General features: G+C 37.4%; 2 protein-coding genes across 3 annotated transcripts; both read left to right on the top strand.

The window, feature by feature from the left end:
* The first annotated feature begins 146 nt into the window (after positions 1-146).
* LOC149908701 (SID1 transmembrane family member 1-like) lies at positions 147-13723 on the top strand. 2 transcript variants are annotated; one of them, XM_090120295.1, is made up of 19 exons: positions 147-1129; positions 3951-4020; positions 4263-4362; positions 4709-4825; positions 5252-5382; positions 5642-5752; positions 6007-6087; positions 6421-6597; positions 7012-7171; positions 7851-7931; positions 9422-9597; positions 10130-10288; positions 10631-10813; positions 11044-11161; positions 11435-11557; positions 11871-11987; positions 12553-12673; positions 13096-13342; positions 13566-13723. In XM_090120295.1, the coding sequence occupies exons 1-19, from the start codon at positions 1041-1043 to the stop codon at positions 13698-13700; spliced, it is 2496 nt and encodes an 831-aa protein (XP_089976421.1). In that variant the 5' UTR covers positions 147-1040; the 3' UTR covers positions 13701-13723. The 2 variants fall into 2 exon arrangements, with proteins under 2 accessions (XP_089976421.1, XP_089976422.1); XM_090120296.1 differs by lacking the exon at positions 147-1129 and adding an exon at positions 3089-3221.
* Positions 13724-18421: 4698 nt separating this feature from the next.
* LOC149908700 (uncharacterized) lies at positions 18422-20171 on the top strand. Its single transcript, XM_090120293.1, has one exon. The coding sequence runs from the start codon at positions 18520-18522 to the stop codon at positions 19033-19035; it is 516 nt and encodes a 171-aa protein (XP_089976419.1). The 5' UTR covers positions 18422-18519; the 3' UTR covers positions 19036-20171.
* Positions 20172-20624: the final 453 nt, after the last annotated feature.

Here is a 20624-nt window from a genome sequence, read left to right as displayed (position 1 = left end):
TATCAATATGTAATTGTTAAATAATTTCAACAGCTCTAATCTAGAGTTTAGACAATAGAGTATAATTCTCTAAACTCGAAAAAAAAATGTATAATAAACTTATGGCAATTACGAATATCAAAACCGACAATGATGTTAGATAGTAGATAATGCTAAAATATACTACATCCATACTAATATTATAAATGCGAAAGTAACTCTGTCTGTCTGTCTGTTACTCAATCACGCCTAAACTACTGAACCAATTTGCATGAAATTTGGTATGGAGATATTTTGATACCCGAGAAAGGACATAGGCTACCTTTTATTGCGAAATATGTACCACGGGCGAAGCCGGGGCGGACCTCTAGTTATTAATAAAGTTTTGTAGAACAATCAAAGTAGGGAAACCCTTAGTACATTCCACGCAACAAAATTTGCCAAATAACAGGAATCCTTGACAAATGAGCGCGAGATAGCGTTATCGCGACCCGGCGACCTCTAGCGGCCGACGCTCTGACCTACTCTCCGCACATCTTTTACTTTGTTATAATTACATGTTTATTAAGGTACATATTTGCGTGTGCGTACATCGGCACGATTATTAAATATCTATTTGTATACACGCTCATAAAAAATCTCTATTCTGATGAAACCAGAGTTAACCGGAACAGTATTTTAGTGCATTTTATTTAATTTTATAAAAATCTTATCGCAATCACTTATGAAATTCGTAAGGCGCACCTAGATTATGAAAAGAGTTAATAGAATCGAAAGATAAATCAGTATCGGCGCAGGACTCATCGGCGATATCTGATAAGGCTCAGATAGCCGCTATCACGGGCTCGGCCGGCGCAAAGCCGAGTTTTATGTTTTCGCACTGAACTGCCCGCTACGACACGCGTTTTCTGTCACCACGATTGTAGTTTTTCCGGTACCGATAACTAGAAATACAAAACCGCAATGTGAGGCGATCGTCGCTTCAGGATGAGTAAACAAAGTGGCTGCGAGGAAACTAGAACATTAACTCCGTGATAGTGTAGTGTGTAGTGTCGGTGTGAATGTTGAATGCCATGTACTTGTGTGCGGTGGTGTGTGCGCTGTGGTGGGGCGGCGCGCGCGCGCAGTCCGTCACGGTGGTGCAGCAGACGTGAGTATGCGCCGCACACGCGCTGCACTGCAACTTGCTACCCGGTGCACGCTTGCCAGCTTTATAACAGACTGCACTCGACACAACACTAAACATTAAACAGCTTGCGTTCCTTTAAATACATCTCTATCGTTATCTCATATATTTTTGTAGTTCTCATGACGAACATAACGCTGCATAATGATTTTGAAAGCGAGCGTGGTTCTTGTATCATATCTTGTAACAATCATCGTCATCAGAATATTGAATCGTGAGAAAACTGAAAATACATAATATACATAGTTACATAGTACAATAATTGTTTTATTCATAAAATATTAATTCTGTTACAAATTCTACCGAGCTAAGTAAATGACTTGGTTTCTATTTCGATTTTCGTGCGTTGTTCTTGTATGACATCTTACAACGTGTGATATTAAATTGACGCCGCTAAATGGTTAGGTTAGGTTTCTGTTAAATTTAACTTTCTGCTATAGTTAGGTTTGTGTTAAAATTAGGTTTCTGCTATAGTAAGGTTTCTGCTACAATTAGGTTTCTGTAAAAGTTAGGTTTCTGCTATAGTTAGGTTTCTGTTAAATTTAGGTTTCTGCTATAGTTAGGTTTCTGTTAAAGTTAGGTTTCTGCTATAGTTAAGTTTGTGTTAAAGTTAGGTTTCTGTTAAAGTTAGGTTTCTGTTATAGTTAGGTTTCTGCTATATTTAGGTTTCTGTTAAATTTAGGTTTCTGCTATAGTTAGGTTTGTGTTAAAGTTAGGTTTCTGCTATAGTTAGGTTTCTGTTAAAGTTAGGTTTCTGCTATAGTTAGGTTTCTATTAAATTTAGGTTTCTGCTATAGTTAGGTTTCTGTTAAAGTTAGGTTTCTGCTATAGCAGAAACCTAAATTTAACAGAAACAAACCGAACTATATCGGTTTGTGTTAAAGTTAGGTTTCTGTTAAATTTAGGTTTTTGCTATATGTAGTTAGGTTACTGTTAAAGAACGGCACGCGTGGTTACTGTAAATTTTAAGTTTCTGTTGTTCTCTAGAAATAGTGACGAATTTGTTATAAAATAATAGATCTAAATAATGATAGTGAAAATAATTGAACTAGTTACTGGTGCGTTCAGATGTGTTAACAACACAATGCAATCGCTATAAATGTTACTCGAAAATATTATTCCACCATAACGTCGCTAAACTATTCGTATTTTGATCCGTTGCGTAGTTTTAAAGATATAACCAAAGGTACATAGGGACAAGATAGACAACGACAGCGAATTTGCTTTATATGTATTTTAGCTACAACACTCAAAACCGCAGCGACACTAAACATGACTCATGTTGAGGATGTGCTAAACTGATACAAGATAAGGGCTTCAAGTTTGTAAATCCGGCATTTACAAATATTTTTACTGGAATTACATATTTATCTTGTACATAATAAAATTTAATCGCCAAATCTATTGCTGTGTCAAACTCGAGAATAGTTCGATTAATTCGGCAATTTTTTAACGTTTTTGTTGGGGCCAAGGAAGCTTCTTATGGAAAGATAACACGAAAAAGGGACAATAAGACAGAACAACAAAACGTCTGCTAAGGCACCTAACTAGTTATATTATACATATAGGTAATAAATAAATATAGATATAGATTAATAATATAGATTTCTGTAAACCATATTTGGGGGTCTGGGAACAATCTACATACATATTTTTAAGATTATGCATTGTTCCATTAAATAAAAACATTATTTACTATACATATACAAATTATTTTTGTAATTAACCTTAGATTTTATCAATTATGTCAATTCATATTTTGTAATATGTACTCTTTTATATAAAGCAATTATTCTTCTATACAATGAGTAAATTCAGTTCTTCAAACCCTGTGTTCAAACCAGTACCTAGCTACCTTACTAGTTACTACGTAACGTTCAGTACTACGTAATTAGTATTATTGTATCTGTGATAATATTAAAATTTTTCAATTGATCGCAAAATAAGCATGGATAAAATAATATATAAATATAATAATAGTGGTACCCGTGTATTATGGAGAGAGACATAATAATATTTATTTAATAGCAATATTAATCCAATTTACCATCTATGTGTAGGTATTAAATTTCATTGTAATCGGTTAAGTAGTTTTTGCGTGAAAAAGTAACAAACATACACACCTTCATCTACAATACTAGCTTTCCGTCCGCGATTTCAAAGAAAAACCCGCATAGTTCCCGTGGGATTTCCTGGATAAAACTTATGTGCGTGTTAATCCAATTTACCATCTATGTGTGCTAAATTTCATTGTAATCGGTTCAGTAGTATTTGCGTGAAAGAGTAACAAACATACACATACACATCCATCCTTAAAAACTTTCGCATTTATAATATTACATAGCTGCGCTTCGCGGTTTCACCCGCATAGTTCCGCTCATTGGTACAGTGGTTGACGAATGAGCGTAACAACAAGGGGTCCTGGGTTCGATTCCCGGTGGAGACGAAAGAAAAAAAAATGTCTCGGTCTGGTAGGACACAGAAGGCTGATCACCTACTTGTCCCTAAATGGGCTATCTAACATCGAAAGAATTTTTCAAATCGGACCAGTAGTTATTGAGATTAGCCAAGCCAAGAAACTCTTCAGCTTTATAATATTAGATAGTACCACAGACTAATAATAATATACTACGTATATAGTACTTATTAGGACGTTTGCTGCGTAATTATTGGATCATCAGTCATCACATAATGATTTTATGCAAAACAAAACTACTACATATACCTAATATACTTAGTACATACTTACTAATGCTAAAAGAATATTGTGACTTGGTTTCCACAGTTTACTTTATGATGAGGTTTACACGCTGTCTCTCAATAGCAGTGTCGAGTTCTTATTGGACTTTAATCCGGTAATTATTTTTTTATTTTTAACTAGAAATAACAACAGTACTTAACTAATTGCTAATTACAATAGATACGTTTATTTTAGATTTCGATAATAACACATGAAATGTTCATCGTATTCGTTTTATTTTTGGAGCTCCAGAAAACAGTATCAGAATTTCTTTCATAAATTCTTTTCACCTTAAAATATTAAATCTTTAACAGATCACAATGATTCAATATGAATGAAGGTTGAATCGATTTGTAGGTATCCATGGTACCAGCCGATATCCCGAGCGTGGTGTGGCTGCGGAGCGACGGCGGCGCCACCTCGCACCCCGTGCTCGTCACCTCCAGGCAACGCACAGGTGATATATATTGCTATACACATAATAGCACGTATACGAACTTGTATTGTATAAAACTTAAAATTTGCCTGGACTGGAATTGGATCAACATAAGAAAAGTTGTAGATAATTAATATTTTTCAATTTATCTCCGCTTGTGGATAACATTATTAATACTCGAAACGGTGAAGGAAACATGTGAGGAAACCGGCATGTCGAAGAATCAAAAGTTTGTCAACATGTGATTTTTGCTAAACTGCAGCTGGCCATCTTGGTGGATTAAATCCTTGAACCCTCATAGGTAACTCAGGGTACAACATAAGTCAGATGTTGTCTATAATCAATAATGTTTCATTAAACTCTGCAGGTGCAGTGACATGGCAGCTGCCGTACGAGATGGAGGGCCGCACGCTGTTCGAGCTGGAGCGCACGCTCTGCCCCGACGACATCGCCGCCGCTCCTGACAGCAACAATACTGAATGTTGTAAGCTGTGCTATCGCTTGTAAAATAGCTTTGAGAAATAAAGCAGACATTTTTTCAATCCAAATTTAAACTCAATACTTTCCTATTCATGTACCTAAAAAAACTAATATCTACGAATAGTCAATTTTTAAAACTCCATCCGATTCGAAAGAGTCTGCATGAAACACGATAGAATTACTCAAAAATTGTTCTGCGTATGCTTATTAGTTGGTGGTTCGTAGGAAAAAAAACCCTATGAATTATTCCTACCGATTAGATTTCTACATGCTATATTTCAGCCAGATACAGCAGAAATAAAGAGGGAAGAAAAACCTTCAATATTCTTCATAGTACTTAATCTTACCTAATTATATCAGAAGATGTCTTTGGAGCCTTCATATATGTCTGTTTTTAGTTATCTATTCAATACTTTATGTACTACTTCAGCGAAGGAGTTGCGTGCGTTCTCTCTGCACGTGTCGACGTCGTGTGCGAGTGCCACGCTCAGCGTGCGAGTGGCACTGCCGCCCGTCTGGAGACTCGTTAAGGATCAACCTATCGCCTTCAGCGCTACTAAGGTGAGGTTTTCATAATAATATGACAAGTACTAGTTATAGAACTTTTATCAATTGCCCAATTCGTAGATAAAACGGTGAAAAATAAAGTGTCGTGTAAAACTGAATTATAGTATTTTTTTTAACTATAAAGGTTCATAAATAATTGTCATCAAGTAGGTCCAATCAAGAGTTCAAATCGTAATACATTATGTAGATAAACCTATGATAGTGAGTCCACATGAGAAAACTTTAAATATAATCTAATTTTGTTCGTATCCAGTCTGCGCCGCGCGTGCTCCACTACCGGTTCGCGGGCGCCGAGAGCAGCGTGCGGCTCGTCGTCTCCTCCGACACCGTCACCTGCGCCACGCTCTCCGTGCAGAACTATACGGTTACCACACTTTTTATATTAAAAACTAATAAAAGATACAACAACTAACGGGAAATCGTTTACAAAAATTAAAAAGAGAAATGGCTCAAACATAGATCCTTGGGGAACGCCAACATTATTACAATATTATTATTTACCTATTTTATAACCTAGATGTTTAGAAGACTTACATCATAAACTAACCCATGGAAAAATAAGAGAAACGATCGAAAATAGTTTTTTTTATGTGACAATATTTAAACTTTCTGTTTCAGTGCCCAATTAAGCAGACAAACGAGGAAGTAGTATTTGGCCTACGGCTCACCATGATGCGCTCTGGTGCGATGCAAATTCCGGTTCGAAGAATATACATATATAAATAATGTTTTCATACCTTAAATGCAATTTACAAAGTAAAGTGAGATGATTAATTAAGTGAAACGCTTTAGAGAGGTCGAAAAACTCCCTGAGTAATGAGCGATCTCTTAACAATTTAAAAATCTATTAAATAATTCTCGATGTTGAACCTAGTTATTATCCAAATTTATTGGCAGACAAATCTCAATTTCGCGATGTAGTATTAGTGGATCGCGATGGTCATTGAACTACTCCTATCTATTCAGATAGGAGTAGTTCCCAACTATGTAGTATTATTGCAACTAAAACTATATATTTTGTGGTGTGTGTAGCGTTCGCAGTACCCGCTGGGGTTCTACATAGTGCTGATAGTGCTGCAGTCGGACGCGGCGTGCGACACGGCGGCGGAGCCCGAGCCCGACTGGCTGTGGAGCGCCGCACTGTGGGGCTCCGCCCCGCACCTGCACGCGCAGCAACAGCGCCTCAAGGAGTTCACCGTCACCATACAGGTTTGAACCGCACTTTCATAGCAGGGGGACTTAAAATAAGAAACAGAGCTATATTATACATATCACATTCCCACACTGGAAATAATACTGCTTTAGACATCATGGGCACTCCCAAAGTTCGATCACGCGCGATCTCCGCATCGTTGAAATCAGATTTGTTGATGCTGAAATACACCTCTGGTTCCAAACCAGAACAATTTACGTAATATCAGAATTAATAAGGTACCTAAATAACTATACAGTTTAGTAGAATGAAATGCAATTTTGAAATGAAAGACAATAGATAGAAAAAGAAAAGCAAAAGTAGAATTACAACACCTTTGTCAAAAAAAATACCATACTTCTATAGTCACTCTATTTTAATATTTCATATACAAATACTGAGTGTGATCCCCGTGTGTGTGTGGTGCGCAGCCGTCGCTGTCCCGCACGCAGTACGCGGTGGCGGCGGGCGCGACGCTGGCGCTGTTCCTGTCGTTCTACGCGGCGGCCGGCGCGCTCGTGCTGGCGCAGCGCTGGCCGCCCTTCGCCAAGTACGTCGCGCCCAAGGCCGTGCTCGCCAAGCCCGATAGCGGTTAGCGATTCTTTTCTGTCTATGTTTAATACGAATCCGGCTCGAAGGACCTCAAGTGGTAAATAGGTACATGAGATATTACAAGTTAGGTTCGACACAATAAAATGTTGTTGAACCTACGGAACTTTATCATGTAGTCAAATATAAATAATCTTATATGTATATAAAAATGAATCGTAAAATGTGTTGGTAAGCGCATAACTCGAGAACAGCTGAACCGATTTCGATAATTCTTTTTTATTATATTCCTTGAAGTACGAGGATGGTTTTTATGTAGAGAAAACGTAAATATGTACCACGGGCGAAGCCGGGGCGGACCGCTAGTCTTTTATATATAAAAATGAATCGCAAAATGTGTTGGTAAGCGCATAACTCGAGAACGGCTGAACCGATTTCGATAATACTTTTTTTATTATATTCCTTGAAGTACGAGGATGGTTTTTATGTAGAGAAAACGTAAATATGTACCACGGGCGAAGCCGGGGCATACCGCTAGTTATTTAATAAAATTAAAACTAATATATTAAACTTACACGTGCCTCACGGGGCACACTTTGACGATTGATACGACCAATGATTATGTATTATTTGGCTCGCTCGTAAAATAGTGTAGGTATTCGTTGATTCCATGCACATATTAATTTATAGTATTTACTAAATGTGTATTTAATATTTCCAGGTTTGTCAGAAGCTCAAGTTACCACAACCACTGTAGATGGCGCCACTACACTGTCCCCATCAAACAGACGCCGGCAGTCGAGTTAGTATTTAAAATTTGTCATTATAATTTCGATCGTATAAACTTTTCATAAATAACCAGGTAAGCGCAATGCAACAAAATGTGCACTTAATCACTGTGCAAATAACACATTAATATTTTTATGCTAAAATTGATAGTTGGTTTGGCTAAATAAATAAATATATAGTTATTACTAGATTTCCACCCGCGGCTACGCCCGCGTTTTCAAAGGAAAACCCGCATAGTTCCCGTTCCCGTGGGATTTCCGGGATAAAACTTACCCTGTGTTAATCCAAGTTACCTTCTATATGTGTGCTAAATTTCATTGTAATCGGTTGTATTTTTCCTAAAATATAGAAATTTTCCTGGCGCATAGAAATTTTCCTGACGTATAGAAATTTTCCCGGCTTATAAAAATTTTCCTGACGTATAGAAATTTTCTGGATTTTTCCTGTCTTAAATTTTCCTTTCTCATGGAAATTTTCCTGGCTTATACAAATTTTCCTTATCTATATAATTTTGCGGCACGTATAGAAATTTTCCTTGTTTATAGAAATTTTCCTGACTTATATAAATTTTCCTGACATATAGAAATTTTCCTGGCGTATATAAATTTTCCTGACGTATAGAAATTTTCCGGACTTATGGAAATTTTCCTGTGTTAAATTTTCCATTCGTATGGAAAATTTCCTTATCTATATAAATTTTCCCGACGTATAGAAATTTTCCTAACTTATAGAAATTTTCCTGACGTATAGAAATTTTCCTAACTTATAGAAATTTTCCTGAATTATAGAAATTTTCCTTGTATATAGGAATTTTCCTAGCGTATAGAAATTTTCCCCACTTATGGAAATTTTTTTATACGTCAAAAAAATTTCTATACGCCAGGAAAATTTATATACGTCAGGAAAATTTTTATACGTCAGGAAAATTTCTATACGTCAGGAAAATTTCTATATGCCAAGAAAATTTCAATACGTCAGGAAAATTTATATTATAAGCCTGGAAAATTTCTATACGTGATGAAAATTTCTCTTTGCCGCAAAAATTTCTATAAGTCAGGAAAAATCTATAAGTCGGGAAAATTACGATGCCAGGAAATTTTCCTAGCGTATAGAAATTTTCCCCACTTATGGAAATTTTTATGACTTATAGAAATTTTTCTTGGCATCGTAATTTTCCCGATCTCTCGACAGCTTCCGCCCATTTATGGGTTAGATAGATTAAGAGATCACTGGCTGAACGACCGTGGCGAAAACTATATTGACGATCGCGATAACTATTGTTAAAATCATTTTTCTAATCTTCCTTCCTCTGCCCCGGCTTCGCCCGTGGTACATATTTCACAATAAAAGGTAGCCTATGTCCTTTCTCGGGTATCAAAATATCTCCATACCAAATTTCATGCAAATTGGTTCAGTAGTTAAGACGTGATTGAGTAACAGACAGACAGACAGAGTTACTTTCGCGTTTATAATATTAGTATGGATTATAATATGTTAATATAGACGACACGTACGACATGAGCGACGACAGCGACACGGACGAGGAAGCGACAGACGTGAGTGAAGTACGTAACAACACGTCACAACACGACGCGTCACGCAACAACACGACGCAACAGGACACACCGCGCAACGGCGCTGCTCCCATCACTGATACTAGTCAGGATAATGCCGTGCAGGTGAGAGGTTTAAACATAACATGCAATATTGCACACTTACAACGAGAAGATAAGTAAACAAGATTTAGCTTAATATAATTTTCATTAAATTATTTTTGACGTGACAACGTCTTATAATTCGATAGAGCCGGCTGCACGCTCGAAAAAACATGACTCATGCGGTGTTACCTCGCTCTGAGGCGTTCCATGTAAGGCTTGAAGTACAAGCGAGAGCGCGGAACGAGCGACAAAGAAGCACAATCGGACGTTGTCACGTTCAACTATCGCCAGTAAACCGACTTTACAGACAACCAATTTTTTTTGTTTATCAAATTACGCCTTTCGCCTCTATTCAGTGTTTATATCACTTCGTATAAAACGAATTCGCCTCCCGTTTTCCGTCTGTCTGTCCTTACGTATAGTTTAGCATAGAATTTGTTTAACTCGGACAAAAGTTTATTCACCCTATGTGATACATTCAAGTTTTCTCGTTACTCTTATAAATTATAATATTTAAATACGACTTTAACCAACTAAACCCCTACGTTGTCAGGGCCCGTTCGGCCTGCCGGCGCGGCTCCGCCTGGCGGCGCTGGCGCGGCGACGCGGCCGCACGCTGCGCGCGCGCTCCGACCGCTACCTGTCCATGCTCTACACCGTCGCCGTGTTCTACTCGCTGCCCGTCATACAGTTCGTCATCGCATTCCAAGTTGTAAGTCGATACAATTGTGATTGAACTCAATGTTTATGATATTCTTTATTCCTTTACAAATTCTGTATTGAATACAAGTATACTAGTAATTCTGGAGGCATAAAAAATTCATCAATGCCTAAGAGCGTATGCGCACTGTGCGGTCTGCGGTAGCCGCATCGCAGTGCGCATAGAAATGAATATTACGTACATAATTGTGCTTGCGGTCAGCCGGACGGCTACCCGCAATGCGGCTACCCGCATAGTGCGTATACGCTCTAACACACGCAACACGCGTAGGCAGAGTTTTTCTTCGGACAATTTTTGAAAATAAAGTTGTTAATTATACGCCAACGTTTGCAGGCGATGAACTTCACGGGCTCGCTGGACATCTGCTACTACAACTTCCTGTGCGCGCACCCGGCGGGCGCGCTGGGCGACTTCAACCACGTGTTCTCGAACCTCGGCTACTTGCTGCTCGGCGCGCTCTTCATGCTGCAGGTGCGCCGCCGTCGCGCCAGGCGCAGGAAGCAGCCCAGAGACGAGGTATATTTAGTTTTCTTTTACTTTACGGGTGTAGAAATTATGCACATAATCTTTTGAAAGCAGAATCATTGTTGTGGAAACTCAACTTTATCCCGGTCAAAAACATGACATGGTTCTGGTTTTGGAATAAATCTTTTCTTTGCTATTTTCAAGAATCTGATTCTTGAAAATAGCAAAAATGTTACTTAAAAATATTATATTATAGTTACCGTGTTAACATGATGTTCCAGGACTACGGCATCCCGGCGCACTACGGGCTGCTGTCCGCGCTGGGCGCCGGCATGATGGTGGTGGCCGTGCTCTCCGCCAGCTACCACGTCTGCCCCAATGCACTCAACTTCCAGTTTGGTACGTTACATGCTACTGAACCATAATACTTATTTTTCATTATTAATTCTGTCTATTTCTTACATATGTCGCAATATTGGAATGAGTTGTTATGGCCACGCCTACGGTTTGTGTTTTGGCTAAAAAATATTGGTAGATTTCAATCCCATTTTACTACAACAAAATTAGCTTTAATTTGTCTTTCTTATGAGTCCCTGAAAAATTGGCTATCTAACTGGTAACAGAAGTTTCGGATGAAGTTATTTAATAATAAAAAATCACAAACTACTACAGACACGGCGTTCATGTACGTGCTGGCGGTGCTGAGCATGGTGAAGATCTACCAGGCGCGGCACCCCGACGTCAACGCGCGCGCGCACGCCACCTTCGGCGTGCTCGCTGTTATCATCGCGCTCGGTAATTATGTCTCTGTGTCCTTTATAAGGAAATGTGGTTTAACCAGACACAATTTTTTTAACATTTCGATTTGTAATTGTCGCTGTAATTATTAGTATCGTTTAAACTCAGAACTTATAACTGTTTAGATTTTTTTTAAATAACTATAACTCATATTTTGTTGATTTGCCTCCTATTGCTTTGACTTACTTATTAAATACCTATCACAGTTCATCAAAGCAGGAAATTTTAGACATTATAATATTATCTAGGTACATTATCTCGTATTTCTCATTGTACATGTTATTTTGATTTCGCTATTGATATGTTTCAGTTGTATGGGGCGTGCTGGGTCAGGGTCCGCTCTTCTGGGGCATATTCACAGTGCTGCACATTTTCACATTCCTGCTTCTCTCTCTTAGGATCTACTACCTCGGACAGTTCCGTCTCGGTATGTTTTTTAATTATTATATTTAATTCTTTAAAAAAAGTTTCTGATTGATGAAAAATCCAATAATATTACTCTTCTTTTTATCCATTTACAATTTAGAATTTAATTATTGATGTATTTCGTCTTTATTCTTTTTTTTTATTTCGTTTGTCGTAGTTATTTAAAATAATTTTTATTTTTAAAATTTATAAAAGTTATTTATTGCCCGCATCTTATCTGCCACTTTTGCGTGCAAAATAACTGTTGCAAGTCGGGTCACCGGCGGCCCTTATCCGCGTCACGTGCGTAGAAATATTCATTAGTTAAATAAATATTAAGTAAGATTAATAATTTTATTAATCTACTTTTCAGTAAATATCCATAAACACTGTTCTGTGCCATTAACAGTCCAGTGTCGTTTAAAAGTTGTTTATATAAGTTTTTTAACGCAGATGATAAGTATTATTCCCTTAGTTTTGAAACCTCTCTTTAGAAATCGCATTTTTTTGAAATAATAGACTTGGTCCTTTAAGTAGGGAGTCATTTTCGCCCTCTTATATACATAATATTTTCCCGTGTACAACAGAGAAGCAATACCTAGCGGCGGCGGCGAGCGAGCTGCGCCGCGACGCGCGGCCGCTGTACGGCGCGCGCCTCGTGCTGCTGCTCATCGCCAACGCGCTCAACTGGCTCTTCGCCATCTACGGGTATGCCCTCCAGCTCTGCGATAGACACAATACCTGCGGCGGCGGCGAGCTTTTATGTTATAAAAATCATAAAAATGCAATTTTAGATACAGCAGCAATATGCCGAGTTGGTGCTCTTGAATTCTTGATAAATGAAATGAATTGGTCTCAAAATATTTTTCAAAGCTGTGTCCGTCTTTTCGAACATATTTTTTGCAAACTGCATTCACATCTTCGTAACTAGGTGTATCTATTGATTTTAATAAAGCAGTCCGATGGCTTTTTCCATTGGAATGCCGAAACATGAATACTGTATACTATAGTAATTCTCTTTCGAGAAAAAATACGCTACATGTTCCACCAGTCTAATGCTCACATCCGCAAACACCAAAAAATATTTCGTTATATTTAAGGCTTCTAATAACATTTTCCCCGTTCGCCAGTCTGCTGAAGCAGGGCGCGGACTTCGCATCGCACATCCTGCAGGTGCTGCTGGGCAACACGCTGATGTACATGGTGTTCTACCTGGCCATGAAGGTGGTGCACGGCGAGCGCGTGCGCTGGTACTCGTGGGCGATGCTGGCGGGCGCCGCGGCCACGTGGGCGCCCGCGCTCTACTTCTTCGTGTCGGGCAGCACCGACTGGTCCTCCACGCCCGCTGAGTCGAGGCATCGGAACCATGAGTGCAAGGTATACTCTCATATGTTATGGGACTAATGGATGCGCTTATTTTTTATATGACATTCAATGTAAAAATTCAATACAGGGGAATTTAATCTTATAAATATGCATCACGCCATCTCTGCCAGAAAAAAATAAATACGGAATTAAATCTAATATTTTCAACTTGAATAATACTTACACCAATTCACCAGCAGAATTTATTTCAGTAATTAACATTAAAATGTTCCAGGTGCTAGAGTTCTACGACTCGCACGATCTGTGGCACATGCTGTCGGCCGTGGCGCTGTATCTCTCGTTCAACACCATGCTCACGTGGGACGACGGACTCTCCGCCGTCAAGCGGACCGAGATCGCTGTCTTTTGATACAATAAACTGTTTTATAACAACTTGACTTTTATTACAATACACAAATATACTTAAATATGTACTTACCTGAAACAACGAGTACCACGTTACCTCTAAATTAATAAGTATCTATGTCACGGTAATATATGTACCTATTAGATATTTACTTATTACCTACCGTGTCTATGTAAAGATTCGTATTTTAAACATAAGTACCTAACACCTACCTTAATAGTTAATAATTAATAATATAGGAGTTACATTATGTGTTTATCATGCGAAGTACACTACTCCTGTCCTAGTAACGATTTTCTCTGAAAATCAACTGAAAACTATAAATATTATAACAACTTATTAACACTTAATGAATAATAATGCTACTTGCTAGTTGCTATTGGAACACTACTGTCCGGCATAGGCATTTTTTTTATTTTTCACTGTTTCTTTTTTCAAAAAAAACTGCTAGTAAAAAGTCGTAAACACAGATATAACCTCCTAAGTCCTAGCATCCTTTAAACAGAACAATTTGTCCGACATGATGAAGTCCCGACATTTTTCTCAGTACACTTGTATGATGACCGCATGTTCTTTGTAACACACAAATTAGATTTTCGTTTAAAATTTGGCGCCGAAACACACAAACGTCATTGTCAATGACAAAATTGACAGCAAAAAACAGTTACTATTGGTTAAGCCAATCAGAGAACAGATATTTCTTCTTTCGGGCAGTGTTCAAGATTGAAAATGGAGCACCAACGAACAGCAGGTAAACAAAAACTTGTTTTTTCGTGTTAAATGTTTATAAAATGTGTTAACTTTTTATTTATTATTGAGATATGGTTATGGTTTATAGGTAAATGTTATAGTTTTATCAAAACTTAATCGTCTGGATTGAATAATTAGCCAAATATCAGTATGTTCGTTTTAAAGTACTTTCGGTTTTAGCTATATAATTAGGCATATTCAATTTGTACGGGAAAAAGGATATTCGGCATTTATTTAGAGTAATACTATAAATGTAACTTTTGGATGTTTGGATGTTGTAACTCAATCACATTATAATTACTAAACGGATTTTGATGAAACTTTGTAGTATTATAGCTTATGTTTCTGAATACCACATAGGTTACTTTTTATCCCGGATTTCCTATAAAATTTCATTGATTTGTTTTTTTTCCTATTTAGGATTGACTGATGAACAATTGGAAACAATTTTAAACGAATCTGAATTTGAAGATGAGGATTCGGATACAGCCGAACCCTTCCCAGAAGATTTAGACCACCTTTGTAGTACAACGTCAGAATCTGAAGCCGAACCAGAAGCCACACCGCAACCAGTACAGATAGCAACTAGCCTGAGAAGAGTGCGTACTAGAGGTAGGTTTTAGGTATTTTAACAATTTATATTTTTGGTATGAATATTTCTTCGATGTCTTAAATATTTATTTATTTTTATGCAGGTGGTTATCGTTCTCGAGGTAGAGTACTTACTCGAGGCGGCAGGGCCCAAAGATTTCCAGTTACTCCAGAAAATGAAGAACTTTGGGGGAGACGGAGTTTTACTAAGTCAATGCCACATTTGCAAGAGCCTTCTTATCCATCTAATAATGTAAATTCCGAAGATTTAATGAAATACCTTAACGAGTATATTGACGACAATTTGATCGATACCATTGTTCAAAAAACTAATCAGACTTCAATTGAAAAAACTGGAAGAAGTATTAATTTAACTAGGGAAGAATGCTATATTTATTTTGGGATAACATTACTTATGGCGTGCTTACCACTGTCTCAAATCAGAATTTACTGGAACCAAAAATATGCTTTACCTGTGATTACACAAGCCATGACGCGAGACAGATATTTTTTGTTGAGAAATTCAATGAAGGTAGTTTTTGATAATGACATAACTATGGATATGAGGAAACAGGACAAGCTTTGGAAAGTTCGTCCTCTATTAGATAGAATTCTCCAAGGCTGCAAAGCACAAGGGAGGCAGCAGAAAATTTCTATAGATGAAATGATCATTCCATTTACTGGGGCCTGTCCAATACGACAGTATTGCCCTGGCAAGCCCCATCCGACTGGTATGAAAGCTTTTGTTTTGGCCAATCCAAATGGTCTTGTTTGCGATTTAACTATTTACCAAGGAAAAGAGACTTTTGCATATGATAACCAATTTCATTTAGGTGAAAACGTTGTACTTAAACTTACTGAATCTTTAGTGCCTGGTCATTTGATTTATTTCGATAGATATTTTACTACGGTTAGATTGGCAGACGAACTTGCTAAAAGAGGCTTAAAATGTACTGGAACTATAATGAAAAATCGCGTGCCAAAAGAAGTAATCAATAAAATAGACGATGATAAAACTTTAATGAGGAAAGGAAGAGGGAGTTGTGACGTACTAGTCCGAAATGATGGGGAGGTGGCATTCACTAAATGGATGGACAATAAATCTGTGTTACTGCTGTCCACTATTCATGCTGCTGAAAATTTTGATGACTGTAGAAGATACAACAGATCAACAAAACAATACTTATTTGTTTCACGTCCCGAAGTTATAAAAGAGTATAATAGCAATATGGGCGGAGTAGATTTAACCGACAGATTAATAGCAGTATGCCCAAGTAGAGCACGAACTCGTAAATGGACCGTAAGGTTCATATCCCATTGCTTGGACTTATCTATCACGAATTCATGGATTAAATTTAAACAAGAACAGATAGAAAAAGGTATCCGTAGACATAAAATAGTACAACTTAGAGAGTTCAAAAGACTGATAGCAGAAAGACTAATAGAAGAGAATCTCTACAGAGAGGATGATTTGCTGGATGATAGTGGTGAACCGGAGGAAAGAAGAAACGTAAAAAAGAGGCGTCCGCCAATAGTGCCTTTGCCTTCTAAATTGAGACGAAAGCATGGCACTGATCATTTACCAGAAATGTTAACAACTCAGAGTCGTTGTAGAAATGAAGGATGTTCTAAAAAAACATCAGTAAAATGTTTAGGATGTAATCTGTCGCTTTGCTTAACAGCAAAACGAAATTGCTTTAAGCTATTTCATAATTCTGATTAAATTTTTTCTTTTTCTTTATAATTTTATTTTTTATTTTCTATTTTTGTATGGAGCTATTAATTATAACATTCCATAATTGGGTTATTAATATTAGCTTGTTCTTTTGTATGTTCCTTATTTTACTAAGAATTCTTATGACATTAACTTTGATAAATAATTCAGACTGATAGAAGTAACGTGCTGGCCACGGACAATTCGCTATAGCGAAAATTCGCGCGGCGCGACTGGCGGCGCGTCTTGCGAATGAATCAAATGTATGGAAATGTACTGGGCATGCCACGCGCAGCGGCGACCAGCGAGACGACCGGCGAATTTCCCCGAGCGAATCGCGCGGCACGACTAGCGATCGAAACAAATGTATGAGTTATTACGGCGCAGGCCACGGAGTCGAGCGGCAGACGCGGCGACTACTCCCGGAGCGAACTTAATTTAAAATAGTTTGTTTTTTTTTCGCGAAAATGGAGACGGAAGCTTTTATTGTAGAAATTCTAGCTAGACCAGCTATTTGGAAGTCTAGCCACCCGCAACATAATTTTTCATCATGCCTATATTTTTCATATTTTTGGTGGAATTCTCCGTCTGTAACACGATTTCTATTTAATTCGTGTACTCCACTATATCTTCCAAACATTAAATCTTGAGCATAAAAGCTGCTACTCTCCAAACAACGTCGAGCTAACTTTGATAAAGCTATCTCGTCTCCTCGTCTACACTGGTCGCGGCGGCGAACGCAACTGCCCGTGGCATGCTTACCGCGCCGCGCGACTTGCCGCGCCGCCCGTCGCGCCGTCGGTCGCGCCGCCGGTGTCCGTGGCCAGCCCGTAAGACTTGAGTTTCGTGATTTTATAACTTGTTTTTACATTATAATAAAAAAGTTTAATAAAAGTTGATTATTTTGATTGCAAAAATGTGTTTTTAATTGGTATTATTTATAAAAAAAATCTCACTGTAAGTCCGAGATTCCTTTGTAACGGACATATTCTACCCCGGCATGTTATGTATTAAGACCCAATGGCCTATAAGACGAACAAATAGCACAGAATTATTTTTTATGCCAAAATGATCTTTATTTAAATGTCAATAATGTTTGTTCTAGCAAAAAAAATTGTATGAGCTTTAAGCTCTATTTCGAAGCACGCAAAGTCTCAGGACTTCAGCCACACCTCGAAATAGTTCTTTTTAAAGGACATGCGGACAAATTTACAATGTTAGAAAAAAAAATGTCGGGACTCAGGAGGATAAACACATTACTTGGTCGTAAAGTGGTCGTAAACGATCATAGAAATGTATATTATAAAAGAATAATATAATTACATAAACCAAATTTTAGAACTGTGTTATAAACCTATATTATTAACATATCGAAAATAAAAATCGTAACAAAAAATACACAAACACACACAATGGCATTCTTATTATTTTAATTTTATAAAGCACATTATATATTACAAGTAATTTATTAATTAAAAAAGTAAAAACAAATATAGCACTACTGCACTAGTTTATTCCTCGCGCTGCCCTTGCATATTCTATACGATGCTAGTGCATCGTATCAAGCATCGCAAGTAGCAGGTTAGTGATCGGAACGCAAATTGTAAATGTCAATGACGTCACGTCAGCGACAGTCGCGTTAGTAACTAATACTTAATCTGTGGTCGCGTTCTCATTATTTTTATTTCGCAATTTCCAGAATATCTACTTATTGGTGCTTTTCTTTTTTAAAACGCTTAATGTTATTTCCTTAAAACACTTAAAGAAATGGACAATCAATATTACTATAAGTTAATGGCGAGTTATTTGTCTAAACGTAACTGCGACGAGTCATTCATGAGATATTTCTTCGGTAAGAATGCAACAAAGAAGACGCCTGAAGAATTAGAACGAGCTGATGAAAGAAAGAGGCGGCTCCAGAGAGAAAGATCGCGTCGATACCGTGCATTAAAGAATGCTCGACGTCAAAATGAAAACAGCCGCGACAGTGCCGAGAATGATTCCGTTCGCAGCAAGTCTCGAGGTGTCTCGATCGATGAGGAAATAAGTGACGGCGATGAGCCGCCGACGCTTTGCGACCTGAACTACGAGGACAAGTGGCGGGACCCCACGTCGTCCGACTGTCCCTCCGACGACAACTCCGCGCACTCCGCCGCCGAACATAAAGAGAGCCCCCTGCCTGGTAACGTGTCACTTAACTTGAAGGAATTCCTCAGTTCTCCCAACACTGAGTTGGACTATCCGACCGTTCACAGCCTCATGTTTCACTGGCTCCAGACGTAGCGATGCTAGTTAGCTAGCCTTGCGGCCACAGTGGCCAAGTTTACTGAGCATGTACCTACTCAAATTGGCTAACTTCACCATTTGAACATAATGTTGACAATCAAATACCTATTACAGTCACTAGAATCTCACAGAATATGGATACACTGTATGTTTGACGTAGTATAACACATATCATGCCTTAGGGTTGCCGCTTATTACTGTGAAGCTCACACATCAGTTAAGATGACCGTCCTGTAGTAGATTATAATCATTAACTAAGTTTTCTCATATACATTTAAAGTTGACTGTTGTCTTAGTTGTCACAGAAAATAGATAGGATTACAAATTGATAAAAACCAATATATAATTATCTTATTTTTTGATTGACAGATGACTTATGTACATGATAATATACATTATTGAAACTTAAATTCTATATCACATTGGTACATAGTAAACCATCAATTTATTATGGATTATCTTGCAATAAAATTGCTATGATTTGTATGTGTCATGAAGCGACTGAGGCCTGAGCTCGGCTGACAGTAGCTATTCCACTAGACAATAAGAGTTGTTGTTAAGTTGCCATATCCTAATGTTTAGATACTCAACTATTATACATTATTATATATGCATATAGAGAAGTATAGAGTATATATACCTATAGTTTGTGATACGAGGAATTTACATTTTGTGTGAAATCTACAATATTAGATGTAACATAGGCTAAGATGTTGAGACAGGGCAGGTTGCGCTCTTAGTGCCTCTTGTTTGCTGCTAAGCCATTACATTAGCATATTGTCACTGATAGTAGTAGTAATATAAACATTCCCAGTTTTTATGAAATTTTAAATATTATATTGTATTTGAATATGTTTTACACATTTTTTTAATTAAGTATGTTCAAGATTTTAATAATAAGTTATGAAAATATTTTGTTTACAAATAATCACATTTGTGTTGGATACTTTAGTTTTAAACACCACGGCTCATGAAGTACTAATAGTACTTTATGTAATAAAATTATAACACAGCCATGCATTTATTTGAGAATACTCTGAAACTGCTCTCTCTATTTCTTTACAAATTTTTAAAGCATTTGAATATTATGTTTAGTTTTTATTTCATAAGTTAAGTATGTATTAGATTAAGTTTTTTTTGAAGTGAAACTTCTTTATCGGGGTTGGACAAAAATTTAGTGTAACATTTTTGCGTTACGCCGTACGCGTGACATTTTTGCGTTACGCCGTACGCGTGACATTTTTGCGTTACGCCATACTCGTGACATTTTTAAGGTCATAAAGAAGTTTCACTTCTTACGTGTGTACTCTAGTACACGCATACATTTCTTTTTTTATTCTTAGCTTTTGTATAAAGTTGGGCTGGACTGGTTTATTGTTTTATATTACATCCAGATATATTGTTTTTATATGATATGCATTTCTTGTGATGTAGCTATTGGCAATAGCTTATTTTTAAAAGGCTGCCTTTTAAAAGTAGGTTTTTTTTAATTAAGCAAAAATGTCGAGTTGAAAACATTGCCTTGTTAGTGACTAGGGTGTTAAATTCTAATTCAATATTTTGCTTTTAGTTTTTAATTAACTTTA

This window comes from Colias eurytheme, chromosome 4 (genome assembly GCF_061535395.1).
Source record: "Colias eurytheme isolate Ceu_HAF_F1 chromosome 4, ilColEury1 Martin Lab GWU primary, whole genome shotgun sequence".
In the NCBI taxonomy this organism is placed as follows: Eukaryota; Metazoa; Arthropoda; class Insecta; order Lepidoptera; family Pieridae; genus Colias; species Colias eurytheme.
The sequence above is the reverse complement of the archived record's forward strand: the minus strand, read 5'-3'. Positions and strand labels throughout refer to the sequence as shown.

Excerpts from the sequence above, each read along its gene's own strand:
- LOC149908700 (XM_090120293.1), top strand. The coding sequence starts at position 18,520 with ATGGACAATCAATATTACTATAAGTTAATGGCGAGTTATTTGTCTAAA.
- LOC149908701 (XM_090120295.1), top strand. The coding sequence starts at position 1,041 with ATGTTGAATGCCATGTACTTGTGTGCGGTGGTGTGTGCGCTGTGGTGG. Across the intron at positions 6,088-6,420 it reads CTGGTGCGATGCAAATTCCG|CGTTCGCAGTACCCGCTGGG; the intron begins GTTCGAAGAATA and ends TGGTGTGTGTAG. Across the intron at positions 11,558-11,870 it reads CGCTGTTATCATCGCGCTCG|TTGTATGGGGCGTGCTGGGT; the intron begins GTAATTATGTCT and ends GATATGTTTCAG.